The following is a 17,289-nucleotide window of genomic DNA, read 5'->3' as shown; positions in this document are numbered from 1 at the left end:
ACCCTAGCATTCCATCCCATTCTCCCATCAAGTCTTCTTGTCTCCACTGAGCATTCTCAGTCCTCATAAGGTTGTTTAGGCTCAGTACTCCCAAATTCAGAAGTATGCAGGGTGAGAAGAATGGCAGAGGGCGCCTTTGCCTCCCTGTTCTCCTGCCTTGTGTTTTTTCTATACAGGCTCTTTTGCCCATCTAGCAACAGCCTTTTGGAGAAAGAAGCAAGAAAGCTGGGAGTAGCTTGGAATAACTTATATCCTGATTGTTCCAGTTTCTTTTCCTTCTCTGTCCACCATAACACCCCCTTTTATTCCTCTCCAAGACTCTTTCCACAATGGCTATAAGTGGGAGAGAGAGAAGGTTGGAACTCTGATTTCCAGCTCTGTGGTCAGAGTGCTGTTTCCAAACTGTGATGTAGAAATCCAGGGCATTGCTTGGAGGCTATCAGATTGCATCATTATCCATGCCCCTCTGTCCTGTGAATGTTTGGGTTTCTCCAAATCTTTTGGTTCCTTCCCTAGTATATGTGGATGGTACCTTTAGGATTTGTGCTCAGAGAAGGATTTGTACTGAGAGAAAGAGCTTGCTAGTATATAGCACCAAATTCAATTTCAGAGGAGTTTCTAAGGCCTGCATTTCAGAGGGGAGCAGATCCAAAGACAAAGGGGGCAAGAGCAAAAACTACTAATGTTTAAGTTTTAACATGTTTAGTTACTGGCAGTAAGTATTCAACCTTTTAAAATGGGGAAAGGATTGCATACAAGGCTGGTAACCATCAAATAATCAGAGGTCAGGGGAAAGGGAGTGGGGTTTGACCCCACATGCTTCCCAGAAGTTCTGTACCCTTGGTGTATCTGCATGTGAACATTAGAACCAAATCTGCTGTCTCTTCAGCCTTCGAATTCCAGAGGTATTTGTACAACTAAGAGTAGTGGACTCTCTGTTGTCGAGTATGTAAGGAAACCTACTTCCTTGATGTTAAAAACTGGACTTGCTGTATACATTATCACACAACTGATTACACATAAAGATAATTTTACCTTTAGTTCCATAAAGCTAATTTTAGTTAATACAGTAAGATGCATGTTATAACAATAGTATTTCCCCTACCTTTCACTTTTTAAAATTTGAAATACCATAAGGCCTAGATTATGACTGGAACACTTTCCGCACAAGATCAGAACCAAATTATTTGAGAATGCCTGTGAAAAGTTCATGTTAGTTAATGGCATAAGAGTGACAGCAGGTTCCTACAGGCACGTATTTGTATGTTTTTGTTGGCAAGTCAGATGCTATGGTTTCAGAGATAACGTTTTCCTCTAAAATGCCTCCAGCACCTAGAATTGTTTTTGGAGGAAAAAACACGCCAGGTGCACACGCCATCAGTATGTCTACTCTATTTGCTTGTTACTAGCATAATGGAGAAGCAATGGTGTAAACATAATAGGTGTTGTGGGGAATTTGGTTTGCACCCATGATGCTGAGCACACTGCAGTGGATGCATTAGGAGCTCATGCAAGAACTCATTGTGCATCAGCACACTGATTGGAGCCATACAATATTATGTGATACTAGAAGAACTGTAATAAAATACTGCAGAATGGAGTACAGCTGTTCAGCATTCCAGTCCTCAGCCATGCATTGGTGGTGGTGGTGGTGGGGGGGGGGATACCCCATTCCATTCAATTCCATTCCCTCTCCCTATCTGGCTAAGTGGTTCCTTCCATAGCACGTGTGTCAAACCTATTTCAGCCAAGACCAATTGCCATTGTAGAAAAGTTCTTGGAAAAGTTCACTACATTCCTTTGAAGGGTAGAGTTGAAGGCAAAGGAGTAGGGCCAAACTAACAAAAGTACCAGTAGCTGAAAGCTGTTACTGCATGTAAAGCATTTCAACAGAGGTCATTTAGCAGTGACCTTGCAACTTCTTAGAATGGAGGAAAAGCTGGAAAACTACTAAACCATTGGTGATCAAATGAAAGACGGTAGGGTCAACAGAAGGGGGCATAGTCACCTGGGTAAACTTCCAGGGCTGGAGACCACAGCTGGGTCTGAGGTTCTGTACCACTGTTCCAAAAGACGTGTGAAAGCTTTAGAAATCACAAGATCATTGCATAGTGTTGGGAAAGGGCCATTGTGACTTAATTCTTAGTTAAACAATGCAATTCCATACTCAGATGTCTACTCAGAAGTAAATCCTGATGGATTTAGGTTTGGGGAGACTTACTCTTGGGTAAGATTGCATAGGATTGTATCTAAATATTTCACACATCCTGCCATCACTTTTTCTAGTTTAGCTAGCAACTGCAAATTTATAAATTTAGTTTAAAATATTTAAAAAGAAAGCCGAGGATCATATTCTGTCCCTAGCCAGAACCATCTAAAATACAGAGTTTATATGAACATGTAAAGATATATTTCAGCTCTTATAGATCCATTACAATTGTATTGTTTTAAGTTTTGTATTTAAATTAATAAAATAATACTATACTAAATTTGCTGGGTTCAGTTTCGCTGCTGGCTGAATTTTCTATTTTTTCATATTTTTATTTGGACTGATGGCAATTTAGGCAGCTGCAACATTTTAATTCTTTCAGGTCCAGTGGTGACTGCTGAACAATGATTCTGGGACCTCTGTGCATAGTCGACGCTCATCAACACAAAGATGTTGGTGACTCGCAAAAATACTAGGCTGAAGCATTTGTGGGGCGGGGGGGTGACTATGACTGCTCCATAAGAAATGTCTGGAAAATGGTTTTTGTCTACCTGGGAACATATGCTGGAAAGGTGATGAGCAAACAAACTTTTCTACAGGTGTCCAGGAATGCGAGGTGTGAATCCAACATTGTAATAAAGGTGCCTCCACTGTTAGCAAACAGGAATAATTCACTGTTCATAAGAACACAAAGGAGGATACGATGGTAAAGACTGGATTTATTTGGAACACGTTAGTGTAAGCATCTTGGGAAGTACCTAATGCTATCACTTGCGTGGTCATCTGTCCTGAAGCTGTCAGAACACAAGCAATTGCACTGCAGAAAGTATTCTGGTCAAAAAATGAAATAAATTAACTATTTGGGGCAACTGAGGGACATTGTAGACACTGATGGCTTAGTAATACTATACACACATTAGGCCGATATAGACATCCTCTGCATTATGTGTGGCATGTGTCCATCACTGGCTATAGTAAGCAACATCAGAGCCAATAAACATTCCTATCATTCATCCAGTTCCCACATGGCTTCCACATCTTTTTTCTGATGGTAAGGTAAGAGCAGGAGTACTGCCCTTGCTGCTTTATGTGTCTTTGTCTTGTACTGGTTCCTGTTGGTGTTATTTCTCTTGTGTTATGGATTGTGCATAGTCTTGAGACTCAGCCTTAAACTGAGCATGCAGCCCAAGCCTGTGCCTGTGCACTTGGAAGAAGATCCTACCATGCTCAGTGGAACTTAGTGCCAGGTAAGTGTGTACAGGATCGCAATCTGTCACCTTTCACTTTTTTGCATTAGTAACACACGCAATCAATGCACTTGATAGAAAACGAAGCTTTGGAACACTAGTAGGATGAGACCAAAATCTGCTCTTGCAGTTAGCAGTGTTCAGAGCAAATTCCTTTTCATTATGAAATTCAGTCTTTTCATTTTCTCTGATTCAGGTAGCTCCCACTGATTTGTACAGGACTACAATGAAGAGGAGCAGTGCCTGAACCCTGTTGTCAGGTGCAGAGACAAATTTGATGCTTATCCATGCCATAACTGCCTTGTGGGGTAGGCCAGTAGTGCATGCCACTATCTGATTGATAGAATGCTGCCAGCAAAGCCCTTCCCCTATCCAGGGTAGGGGAATCACAGAGCTATGAGCTAGTTGGATGAAATAGCAACCACCTGAGCCTGCTTTCCTTTTATTTATCTGTGGGCAATCAGGTAGGTGAACTAAATGACCATAAACATGGGAAGCAGGGAAGAGAAGCCTCTCTTGATATTGCCAGAACCTCTCACTGAAACTGTAGGTCCAAATGGAAAGAAGATTTAAGAATGGACTATAATAAAAAGGAAAGCTGGTAAGATACTTGAAAATAAGCAAGGTAAAAGCTTGTAAAACGCAAAAGATTTGCACTGCAGAGGTTTCAACCTGGAAAGTTTCAACTTGCATGGCATCCTGGGGTGGTCAACCAAGTGATGGATCAGTGTGACAAAGGAATAAACCAGTTTTATTATGTCTGGTGGGGTACTGCAGGGGTGACTGTCCTGTAAACTTCATCAATATGAGGAGTGTCATATAAACAGAAAAATCCTGTTTTCACCTTTTAGGTCTAGAAGGTAGACTATCAAAGCGTAAAATTAAAAGGAGATAGAGTTAGCTGTCTCTAGCAGATGGGAGACATCAAAATGTTTCCTGTTGTGCTGGATTTTGCAGATACCATAAGCATTTCACTAGAACTCATGATTTGCTTTGAAAAACATCAACTAGAAATAAGGATCTTATGTTAATGTTATTATTTAGTCCACTCATTTATATATCACTCAATTGATGTGCCTAAAAAGCTTTGCCATTTATTAATAAGATACCTGAAACATCCATTTGTCTAGTTTTATTAAGATTTCAGCATGTAGTAGTCAAATCAGTTGTACTTAAGTGCCTTTGCCCGGATCTCATTACTTCTATGTTTGCATTTACTCTCAAGATATTTAAAGTTTACAGTACTTTTTGGGCAGGTGCAGCATAATATGGACATTTTTTATCTCCACAAGATGTTTGCTACTTTATTTTAGACCAAATTTGCAAACTTTGCAGAATGAGTGTGTGAATTGATGACTGGCGTTTGAGGATGGGAATTAATCCTTATTTAGATAGTTGCCTTCTGCTTCTACCTTCTGTTCAGTGTCATCTCTCTCCAAGTGCTGCAACTAAATATTTCATAGTCTGCTTAGGATTGTCAAGGCATTTCCAGTGTGTCCTTTTGATGCTCTGGGTAAAGTGTGATGATGGGTTTCTTGCAGGTGATATTGCACTGACTTTTGCTGCCTCTGGAGCCTATCTTGTTTCTCATCTGATTCTTTTTTTGCAGTATGATGGTTTCTTTTCTGGTCACAAAGAAGAAAAACCACTAGTGATTGACTGACACATGCATTTCACAGTGGCTTTTGCTTCAGCTCTGGAAAGCTTCATAGAATTATCATCATCAATATTAACATTTCTGAATGTCATTAAAAACCCAATCTTTGCCCTGAGAGAGAATAAAGATACTCTCATGTATCACTGCCACTGACACCAGATTGCAATTTGCAGAAGCCCTTGGGCCATATTCCTTTGAAGGTGGGGCCAAAATAATCAGCAGCTTCTAATTTCAAGCTCTTCACTACTGTAACTAGGGCTTACAAAAAGATTCAACTTTTAAGAAGGTAAGGGCAGAAATAAAAGCTGGAAAACCACCAAAACATGTTAGCTTGAGGGACAGCAGAAAGGGTGGGGCTGCCAGAGTTATGGATTGGGGGGGGGGCAAATGGGCCACATTTGAGATCAATACCCCTGAGTTTCAACAGCTTTGCTAGTTAATAGTGACTAGCTCTTTTCACAAGGGTAACATTGGCTGTCTTGCCACTCCAGTCCTGAAGTACCACAAAATTCTGTGTATCTGTAATATTTATATTTTGGTGCCTGCATTACTTGTTCCTGAAGTTAATCACCCATACTCAATATCATATAACTAATAAAGTATTCATTTAGTTTTCTTCTGAGAGAGTGAAAGAAACGGGTGTTTTTAATATAGGAAGAAGTTTACATTAATAACATTTCAAACGCCCACAAAAGAGATACATGTAGCACTGAGGTTCTGGTTCGATGTTTACTCAAAATAACAAGTCCGGGGTTTATTACCTTCTGGTAAATTGTACAGAAATGTAGCCTTATCTCTCTCTTATTTTAGTGGCTTCTACAGCCTCAGACTGTGGCCTGCTTGAGCCTCTGAAGAGAAAATTGTTTGGCTGGGATTCAGAAAGCACTCTCTGTGCTGCAGCAAGGTTTTGATGTAGTTTTCCTGTTTCGATGGTTCATTCCTTTTGCCCTGATATTTTTGGTGTATAAATTCCATAAAGGTCCTTGTGATAGTCTGTTATAGCAAATATCATAAAGAAGGTTGTAGTAGCTGAAATGACTGTGTGGCATAAGAATTTTTGGATTTCAGCCCATCTCAGCCAATGCATGCAACTCTCTCCTCCACGGGCTTTTCTACACAGACTAGCGGCCCTTTAAACCAGTCTTTTACAGTTCCTCACCCTTCCCTAAAATCCAGGAAACTGATGCCATTCATACAGTATAAATGTCTGCATATTTACTCAGAAGCCCCTTTCTAATTAAGGGGGCTCTTTCCAGATTAATGTATAGCTCTAGGTACACTTTTTTGGGATTAAGTTTTGATGAACATCGCTTTATTTTTGAATAAACATTTAGTATTGCACTAATTTATTAGGTCCTGGAACTGCGGTTACCCATTTGGGGTAGAAATTCAAAAGCCACAATAAAATGCTTATTTATTTGGACGACGTAACGTCTCACAAAATACAAAGTTTTGTGTGTCTTGTATATACAGTGAATTACTAGAAACATGTTACCCTCGAGAAGGAGAAGGGTTGATAGTCCGCCTAGCTCCGTCCTTGGCGCCAAACAAACAATTGCAGTGCAAGCTTGGGGGGGGGGGTGAACAACCATAGCAACCACCAGCCAATCATGAAGCACATGTCTATCACGTGGCTCTCCCGGTCCGTGCTGCGGAGAGGGCTCCTTCTCTTCCTCTTGAACTTTCACCCCAAGATGGCGGCGCCCGTCGGTCCATTGAAGTTTTGGAAACCAGGTAAGGAATGAATCATTTGGGAAAGGTGTGAATAAAAGAGCCTGGGGAAGCGTCAGGAGTGAGAAATGGTGGTGGGAGGTTTTGCTTTTCTTTTCTTCATCGGTTAGAAGCGGTTTGTTCCATGCTGCCGGATGACTGAGGGGCGGGGTCCGGCGTATGAAGAAGCTGTGACCGGTGGTGTTTTCTAGTGGAGGTCGGAAAGGACCTGCTTTTTCCTCTGACGCTACAAGCGAAAGCGTCACCAAGACATATTTGCCGGCTGATTTATTAAATAAGTAATAAAGGATGTAAAGGATTAAGGTAACCTGGATCCATGTTGACAGCCGTCACCTTAACGTTGGTTAGGACAACCACTTTGTACCCGCTCAAGAGCGTCTTCTATTTTACCATTATTACACCTGCTGCTGTTTGAGAAGAAATATTTGAGAAGTGCGTTGTAATCTTGTAAATAAAGATTAATGCTTCTCAATATTTGCAATCCCAGTGGCTTTAAAAACAAACTAAAAAAGTGAGGGATTCTGCACTGGAACTGCATTCCAGTTGAGAAATTATTGAAGGATGGCTTAACACAGCAAGTTTAACATAGCTGCTTGGTAGTTCTAGTCTAAGCTTTCTAAGTTTTGAGTACACAGAGCAGAAAGTCAGCTGAGTGGGTGGTAGTCATAAGCATCCTTGCTTCCAAAGTGGCACTAATATGAGAATTACATGCAAGTCATATTGGAATTTAATTACATGTAAACTGAAATAAGTTTCACTGATTTCATCAGTTCTTTTACTAATGGAAACTTTCCCATCAGTAGTTCATGAAATTTTAAAAAAAGATTGTATTGCTTATTTTGATTTACTTCTAATGTCAGCCCAATGACTTGAACAAATAGAAAAAGTGTATGCAGTATATTGTATTTTTGTGTAGAGCTGTAATAACAGCATGGACTATTTTATTTTATTGCTCTAGATCACTCTTCTTAAACCTGGTACCTTCTAGCTGTTTTGGGTTTAAGTTCCCTGGCCAACATGGCTTATGGTCAGAAATGCTGGAGCTCAAAAGAGCTTGGGAGTACCAAGTTGGGGAATGCAAATCTAGGAAGTTATGTTTAGAATCTAAATTAAAATAAGCATTTAGATTTAAGGTCAACTGGAGATTATTGAGGAAAGTTTGCATGTGAGAAAAGAAAGCAACAAGGTCAACAGTATTTTCTGTGGTGAAATGAGATCTTTTATTCATTAGCTCTCTGCTTATGAAACAATATACTTACTGTTGAGGTAGCAATGTTTCTGCAGCGTTAAGCACTTTGTGCACTACCTCTTTGATATTTGCATGTTGCTTTTGAGGTGATTGATCTGGTGTGAAGGACAATTAATGCGGTTTTTCTCTGTGAGCATGAAATTTTATAGGGCTATTAATATATAATTGAATTAAATCATTGCACATTTTTAGGTCTGGACCAAATCTCCATAACAGTTCAAGAACACTGTTTGCAGCAGTACTTCACCTTACTATTATTTGTGTATAGTCACAGGTTGTTGTTGGCACTTGTTTCAAGTTGCAAAAGGGTATAAATATTGGAATGCATTCACTATTGTTGTTGTTCAGCTGTTCAGTTGTTTCTCACTGAAGGCATTCACTAATAACAATCTTGAAAAATACATTGTAATATCTTGTAAATACTTGTTTGGTGTTACTGACTGTCCCTATACAATAACTCCTGTGTAGATTTCCCCTCCATCAGTCCCAGTTCCCAGTAGGGACTGAATATTCAAAATAGCTAGCAGTATGTCCCAAACCCATCTGTGGCTTAAAGAAGACATGGTAAGGTACAATATTATGGGAACCAGTTTGCTGTGTTAGTTAAATGCTATTGGCCTCAATTTATAGCTATTTAATCTTGCTTACCTATGGTGCAACTTTCTTCAGCATAGGAATAAACTGTAGGCCAAGCTGTTAAATTTGGTCAGGTCACAGATTTTAGATTCCAGATGTTTATAGCTAATAAACAATGTCAGTTGTAAATTATCTATGCATCATCTCAAAAGAAGCTAAGTTGTCAATTATTCCTTCTCTTTTACCAACTAAGAATTGTTGGCTGTGTGAAATGCTGTTATCTTTAGGACTATTCAGATGGGGCAATATTCTTTGCAAATTTTCTGTTTTTAAGCTATTAACATGGGTTGGCAATCTTTGACTCTATAGATGATGTTGGACTTCAACTTTGATCATTCCTGGCCATCCCTTACTGGCTGAAGTTGATGGAAGTTGGTCTAGCAGCAACTTCAGGACTCCATGTTCCTGCATTAATGTTTTTTCACCAATCTATACATGCTAGGAGCCAGGTGGCCACATTTTGTTTTCAGACCATTTTCAAAAGCAGTCCCATGTAGAATGCATTTTAGTAGTCCAGTCTAGATATCAACAAGGCAAGAATGACAGTAACTGGGTCTCCATATTCCAGTGGATTCAGCTGGTAGGCCAAGTGAAGCATCATTATGTATTGCAGCTTCAAAACAGATTGTGGGAATTCAGTAGCAATAAGCACACTGGATCAAAAACCTAGGATTATGTGTTTTCTCTCTCTCCATGGGTGTGGTGCCTTTAATCTTGTATACTGTCTGGGTATGTTTTATATGACAGGAAGTATTTTTTAAATAACATACACATGATTATACTGCTTATACTGTTTAAAAATTTGTAATGAATACTAAACTTTTCAGTCTGAAATAAATTGAAGTCTGTAGTTGTTTTCTTGTTCAGAGACTGCTAGCATGTTTCCTGCAAACTGAAGGGCATCCCAGTGAACCTGCTTATGGGAAACTGCAAGTTATGCATATCCATAATGAGGTTTTGTTCTTGTCCTTGTAGCATTGTATGGTTCAGCATTTACAGCACTCGGTAATGTTAGTAACACGCAACAGCCTACAATGGTTTATTTTTGTTTTTAAATGAATTTGTACCAAATTTTTATGAACATCATATTTTTAGTTGCAGGTAAGCTTACAAAAGATCTGCCTGCAAGATAGTTTCTTATACTATAAAAATATTATTACATAAAGATATTGGTTCAGATAAAACAATTTCTTTGTGATTAATTTTAAGTCATCATCCTAATAATACTGATTTTTATATTTATTGATTTGTTTATTCATCGATTTGGTCATATAGGCACAGAAGGGCCTGGTGTCAGCCTCTCAGAGGAGAGACAGAGTGCTGCTGAAAGTGCTAGCGTTTCAGTCATCTATAACCCCTATGTTTCCCTTTCTATTGAACAACAGAGACAAAAGTTACCAGTTTTTAAGGTATACATTTCTTTTGATAATCAGATTTTAAAATTCTGAATATAATCTACTATACATTTTATCACTTCAACTTTTAAAGTTGCTTTGCATTATGTAAAATGATAATATGTAGAAAAGAAAAGTCTCATTTTTTTGTTAACCTATGATGAAATTATTTCAGGATGTTTCATTTTGGGTAACTTGGGCAGTAATCCTGTTTGTTCAGACAGAAAAAAGTCTTGGCTGGCTAAGGAATTCTGGGACTTGTAGGATTTTTTCATGTTTAAACTTGTGTAGAGAAAATTTTGAATAGATACAATCCATCCATAGATTTAGGTATGTGTGGAATTCAGTGGGTTTAAGATCTCTGTGCAAGATTGTGGTCTGGTGTAGATGTATGTTTATTTTGTCATCCACTTGAATTTTATTGTTTTGCTATAATGATGTATTTTTATTATGCTATTAGCATCGTATTTTTAACTGGAAATCATCTTAGCACATGTTTAAGAAACAGAATGCATAAATATATCAGTTAGCTCAAGTATATATTACTATACTGTTTTCACTGACAATTTGCTTCCCTAATTTCTGTATTAAACTTATTTTGCATATTGCTATAAATCACATTTGAATACTCATTTTTTAGCTTAGAAATCACATCCTTTATCTGGTAGAGAACTATCAGACACTGGTGATTGTTGGAGAAACAGGATGTGGGAAAAGCACTCAAATTCCCCAAGTGAGTATAAAATAATTTTTATTTACTTATCTATTAAAGCAATTTATATCTTGCTGTTCAGTCAAATTCTGAGGATGGCTTGCAAGATTTAAGAATATTACAAAACTGCCTAAATAAAACAATATATAGTAAAAACATCAGACCTTCCGCAAGACTGAAAACAAATCAAATCGAGTTATAAGGCCTGAGAAAATCAAAAGGCCTTCACTAGGTGTCAAGGGGCTTCCTTGGGGAATAGCATTCTACAGTCAGGTGGCACCTGTGAGAAGGCTTTTTCTCTTGTCATAACTTAGATGGCAGGGGAACTTGAGGGGGACATCTGATAGAAATCTTAGTATACAAACTGGAACATATGAAAGTAGACATTTCTTCAGGTATCCCAGTCCCAGGCTGTGTCCTAAATGTAATATATCCATAGAGCAAATTAGGCCCATGGTTCAACTGAAGTTAATCTCATTTAAGTCAGAATGATTTTAGTTGAAGTTAGATCTGTGCTTATCTCTCTTTTACTCTAATTAGCAGGCCTTAAAATTTGTAATTTAGGCTGCATCTTAGGTCATAAATGCGGGATGGCTTTCATAGTGTGGGATGCAGACTTAACCGCTCTTTTTATCTGAAATCATTAAGGATTTAGTCATTACTGATTTGTCCGTGGATTTCAGTTAGTCTGCTGTAAGGTAGACAATCTATTCTACTCAATATATTTTTGGCAGAGCTATAGACTTAACAACAAATAAAAACTTATTTTTATGTGCCATCAGGTTGTCTCTGACTTATGGCAACCCTATGAATGAAAGCCCTCCAAAATGTCCTGTCCATGACATCCCTACTTAGCTGTTCTGAATTCAAGGCTGTGGCTTTTATGGATTCAATCCATCTCTGATTTCATCTTTCATTTTAATTTATTATGTTTGGAAATGGTTACAATGACTCTGTTTGCATTATCACTACTTATGTAAGCCACAATGGATTGAGGTCCATAAGAAAAGCCATGTAGGATCGCATCAGTGGTCCATCCAGCCCAGCACTTAATTCACACAGTGCCTACAGGATCCCTCAAGCAGATGGATAGAAGAGTTCCACCTGCCAAACTCCTCAACTGGTAAATGCAGGCACCACTTCTGATAATGAAGAGAGCACACAACCAACAAGCCTCGCAGCCACTGATAGCCTTCTCTTCCAGAAATTCATCTGATCCCCTTTTAAAGTCATCCAAATTGATAGCTGTCACTTCTATTGGCGTTGAATTCCATAGTTTAATTATGCATTGTGTGAAGAACAACAACTTGACTTTATCTGTTCTGAATCTCTCACCAGTCAGCTTCATGGGATGACCCTGGGTTCTAGTATTATGGGAGAGGAAGAAAAATGTTTCCCTCTCTAGTTTTTTCACACCATGCATGATCTTAAATCCCTCTAAGAGGTCTCTCCTTACTTGCCTCTTTTCTAAGATGAACATTCCCACTTGTTCTAACTTCCTCATAGGTGAATTATTTCTACCCTTGTTCATTTTAGTTGCCCTTTTCTGCACTTTTTCTATCTCAGTAATGTCTGTTTTCAGAACTATACACAATATTCTAAGTGTGATTGAGCCAATACTTTATGAACATTGTTGGGGTTCGGTGGTTTATCATATAATCTGAGCCAGGGTGACAGGTGCTGTTTGAGAGTCAACCTTGAACAACTTTACAGGGTTAAATATTCAGAATGGTTTCTAGTACATGCTGCAACCCACTGTGACTTAACATATGCTGCATTGATTGTGCAAATTAGCCTTTGAATCTATGGTTAACTATGTATTTGTCCTTTTCCAGGGAATACGAGTTATCCTTCAATAGCATTTTATTTCAGTGGAAATACTTTTTAAATTGTGCTTATTTTTATTTTCACTTTTAGTAACTTTCATGGTCTTCTCCTGCTCCAACTCTTAGCAATATCAATTTCACAAAAATAATTCTGTTGAATTGAGATTTAACACTTAAAGTATGGACTTCCATTTGAGAAGCTCTGAGCAGTGGGAGACCTTGTCAGAGCAAATTTTCAAGGTGCAAATGGGACTGCAGGGAGAGAAGCGAACTGGGAAAACAATCTCCTCCCATGTTTTGCTAGCAGAAATGTTCTTCTAGAATATAAGCCTTCTCTAATGGAAGGGGGGCTTCCATTCTTGAGAGGCAAGGTTTCATCCATGAGACTGGTTGGACTGAGAATGGTAACTGCCCCAGTGTGAGATAATTGTATGATGATGGGAGAAAATGGCTTTTTTTCTCTAAAGCCAGTTGCTTTTTTTCTTGTGGTTGTGTTTAAAATCATTAATAATATCAGTAGGGAAACTGCAGAATCAAATAAACATAGTTGACTGCATTAATTTTGCTAGTTCATTAAATATTTCCTATGTTGGATAAATGGAAATGGAGGAGAGAAAAGAAGAATGAACATTGCTAAAAAGAGATTCACTTAGTATATTTCTACTGCCTCTCATTATACATTCCTCTTGCTTATAGTATTTAACAGAAGCTGGCTGGACTGCCGAAGGACGAGTGGTAGGAGTAACACAGCCTCGCAGAGTTGCTTGTGTTTCAGTAAGTCTTCCTTGTTCATTCTTAATGCAATATGTTTACATATATATTTTGTATATGTATTTTGGAGACCATGATACATGTTTTAAGATTTGTATAAGATCTGACATTGTCATCAAATTTGATGAGTTTTTGGCATAGTTAAGCATTTTTCAGTCTCATTAAGATCCATGTGGTGAGAGGACTGGAACTGGGTTATGGAGCTGATTGACTTTTGGCATAGAGTATGACAGGTGAAGACCTGCTTGATTGAATGTGGCTGTAGTGTCACTTATGAAATGGGATGCAAGACCCTTTTTGCGTGATACGAGTAGCAATGTAAAATGTCCAAAAATATTGAAGCAATGAAATAACCCTTTTTTGCCCCTTTTTTTCTTGATGGGTGGACAAATTTGGGGGAAGATAAGCAGTACTTTTTGGGTAAACATTCTTAACAGATCTAACGGCACTTTGATGCTTGAGGACAGACTTTCCATAGCCTTCTGGTTATTTTGCACACCAACATCAGTCTCAGACAGCATAGCCAGTGGTCAGGAATATTGGACACTTCGCTCCAAAGCATCTGGAAGGCACCAGGTTGGGGAAGGTTGCTTTAGGAACATGAAGCAGCCTTTATGTTCTAAAGTTATGCTATGTATAATTTGGTTTGCTCATAAAGTAATATTTACATTTAAAAACTTTAAACAATACAAGCATCCCGTGAAGGCAGGAAGAGGGCAAAGGTGAAGGTCTTAGGTGGTAATTTCAAGCATTTACATGTTCAGGCTCAAATCTGGCAGGAAGGTGAGCTGCTGCCAAGATACTGCATATGCTGGTAGTGCCTGTCCCCTCCCCTCCCCTCCCCTCCCTCTCCTCTGCTTCCAAGTCACTCTTGTGACCTTGGAACTGCAGACAATGCAGTTCTTCCTGTGCTGGCTGTGAGGGCAGGGGGAAAATTTTCTGAGAGCAGAACTGGAAGTCTGAAAAATCCTGTGTCTATTTAGACTCTGTCTAACAGTCATAGGATTGCACTGCCCTTAGTAGATTCATAATTGTCTAGATACCCTATACTTTTACAGTGAATATAGCAAACATATTTATGAGTAAATGAAGCTATGCATCACATATTTTAGATCCCTATTTTATGTCTTACCAGAGGGAAGTTAAGCAAGTAATTCCTGCAACATGTGAATCACTCTAGAACCCAGAAGAACCAGAAAGAACAGATGGTAGAGGAAGACGGATGTACATTCCAGTGTGTAAGGCAGTTTAGGGAGATTCCTAAACATGTTCCTATTGCAAGGTAGAGCTTAGGGAAATCAGATCTGAAGGGAAAAAAACTGTAATGATTTTGCTAAACTTGGAAAGACTCATCTTAGAAATGGTAGGTGGCTAGATTTAATTAAAGGACCTATTTGAAGGGTGACATTTTATTCAATTTTGTAACTAGTTTCCATTAATAAGCATTTTTGTTCATTTTGAAAGGTGGTCTCTAGTGATAGTGCCAGTCTACTGAATTTGCTTTAGATGTGGAGCAGAGGTTATTACAGTGGCAGAAGTTAAAAGGTTGAAAGCAGTATTCTAACGTGGTGAGATCTAATTGAGAATTTTATTAAAAACTGCACAGTTAGTCTATCAGTTTTAGACCCAAATCTCAAAGTTAATTCAGAAAATAAATATATGTAGGATAATCTACATGCTATTCTACCATATCTAGTGACTGTTATGGGATAACCTACAGTGATTTTTTCCTCCACATGTGGGTTTTAGATTAGAACTACATTAAGTTACTGCTACAGCAGTTAACCAGTACAAGGTCAGAAACAGGATTCAATAGAACAATAACCCAAACTGTCAAGAATGCACATTTTTCATGTTCTGTGGTGATTCTATTCATAATGGAAAATTGAACATGACTAGAAGCACCCTAAATTCTATCAATAAAGGATATGCATTGGATCATGAATAAGGAATGGAAGAAGTAAGTTTGCTGGCAATTTAATGGAGAGGGTAGAAAAGAATCCTTTGTGATTACATTATTTCCAAACTTTTAATATCTGTAATCTTTCTGTAAAGCCCTTTTATTGCCTGGTCTCTAGCAATCATTTATTGGGGAGTAAAGACTACATGAGAATGTATAAACATCATTCCTTTATTTCTAAAAAGAAGATATTTCATACTTCGAAAAACAAAAAGGGGAAAATGGGGAAAAACCATCTTTGGTTGTTTTTCATTCATCCCATTTCCTCTTTCTTTGGTATTTTCCCATGTCTTCACATGTGAAGTGAAGTGAACTAACTTGATCTGCAAATTTTGTCCCATCACAACTCAACATAGATTTTGGTAGATTTCTGTTATTGTGTTGAAGTATATGATGCTCCCAAAAGAGAAATGCTACTGTGGAGGAATTGATCATGGTATTAAGGTGCAGTTGTTGTGGTAGCCTAATTTATTTCTGATTGTTCATAAGCCAGTCCTTAATGTTGCATCCCAACCCACTGAAATGATGATTGGTTTGGGACACATTGGAGCTGGTTGGGGTGGACTGCAGTTAATTAGTAGATCATTATTGCATGCTATAATGCAACCAACATATTATGGTAGGCATAGTTGCATTGCACTTCAGTTCAGATATTTGAATTTCTTTGCAGCTGTATGAAAAATGTTGGGAAGTGGGTTAATAAACTGAGGGGCAGTAAAGATGATACTTTTAAATGTATCACTTTAAAGATGATACTATTGGGATAAACATGGAGTCACCAAGATAGAGCCACAGCTACTTTGGACGCCTCTCTTGGCACATGCAGAAGTCCCTCTCTAGACCTAAAAAGCCGCATCATAAACTCATTTGGAAGGTCTTGGTTTCAAAAATGCTTTTCTGTGTCCTATGGTGAGACTAACAAGGCAAGTTGAAACCCCCTCAGGTTGGCATATAGAATTCTTTCAACAAAGCTCTTTCTAGGTATTTGCTTTCCTGCTTCCAAGTTCTGAGCTGAAGCCTTCAAACTTCTGTGCACTGTGGGAGAAAAGTCTCTTGCTTAAAAAATTCTATCCAGTAAAGTCTTTGCTTTGTGAACTTTACAGTATGCAGCAGTTTAAATGCATCAATGTAAAATTAGTAAGATAGGAAATGGACAACGACCTAAACTAGGAACGAAAGAGCCACACAACCAGTAAATATTTGCTTTGAATTCAGACTGCTTTTATTGGTGTGCAGGGGGTTTGTAGCAGGCTACACAAAGCACTCAGTTTTTATTTGCAAGAACTATGTTTGTCATAATTATTTACTTTAAAACAGATCACTTTGATTACAGGCACTGAATTCAGAGAGATACTTTTTACATCTATTAAAATGTGCTATGCAGGGCTCTGTGTGTGTATAATTTAACTGTGTGGGGTCACTTGGGTTCATGATTAAGGTTTGCCATATAGCTTATTTTGATGAATTAACGTGAAATATGTCAGGACATTTCAATCTTCAGTTCTGCAGGCTTTGGTGGGTGTATTTATTTCTGAGTTACATAAAGAATACAGACTTTTGAATGAGTTGTTTGCATGTTATTGCTGAGAGAACCACGTTAGAGAGATCAGTTTTGAGGACAGATGAATGTGAATGGAGAGGTCCATAGTTCAGTTTTAGAGTGCATGCAAAAGATTTGTAAAGTATTCTAATGTCAGACCACTGCAAATATTGATTACCCTTCTGTAATACTATCTTAGTATAGAGCCACTCATGTTGAAAAAAATAGTAAGTGGTAGATCCCGTCAAGACTATTTTTTCCACCTGAAACAATGTGCTACCATTTATTAAACTTTTGCTTTTTATTTTTCTCTTCTTCAGACATTGTGCTTTTCATTTCTTCAGTGGTTATCATCTC

At 38.3% G+C, this 17,289-nt stretch overlaps 1 protein-coding gene across 5 annotated transcripts in view; it reads left to right on the top strand.

Moving 5' to 3' along the window:
* The first annotated feature begins 6,790 nt into the window (after window positions 1-6,790).
* Window positions 6,791-17,289, top strand: part of DHX35 (DEAH-box helicase 35) — a 44,760-nt gene continuing 34,261 nt past the window's right edge. For all 5 annotated transcript variants that reach the window (XM_044440325.1, XM_044440324.1, XM_044440323.1 and 2 more), the window contains exons 1-4: window positions 6,791-6,847; window positions 10,005-10,138; window positions 10,764-10,856; window positions 13,358-13,435. In XM_044440325.1, coding sequence (XP_044296260.1) covers window positions 6,808-6,847; window positions 10,005-10,138; window positions 10,764-10,856; window positions 13,358-13,435 — 345 coding nt within the window. In that variant the 5' untranslated portion in view covers window positions 6,791-6,807. The remainder of the gene's footprint in view (window positions 6,848-10,004; window positions 10,139-10,763; window positions 10,857-13,357; window positions 13,436-17,289) is intronic.

Source organism: Varanus komodoensis, unplaced genomic scaffold, assembly GCF_004798865.1.
Source record: "Varanus komodoensis strain SLA01 unplaced genomic scaffold, ASM479886v1 scaffold37, whole genome shotgun sequence".
Taxonomy (NCBI): domain Eukaryota; kingdom Metazoa; phylum Chordata; class Lepidosauria; order Squamata; family Varanidae; genus Varanus; species Varanus komodoensis.
This window is presented reverse-complemented; position numbering and strand designations above follow the sequence as displayed.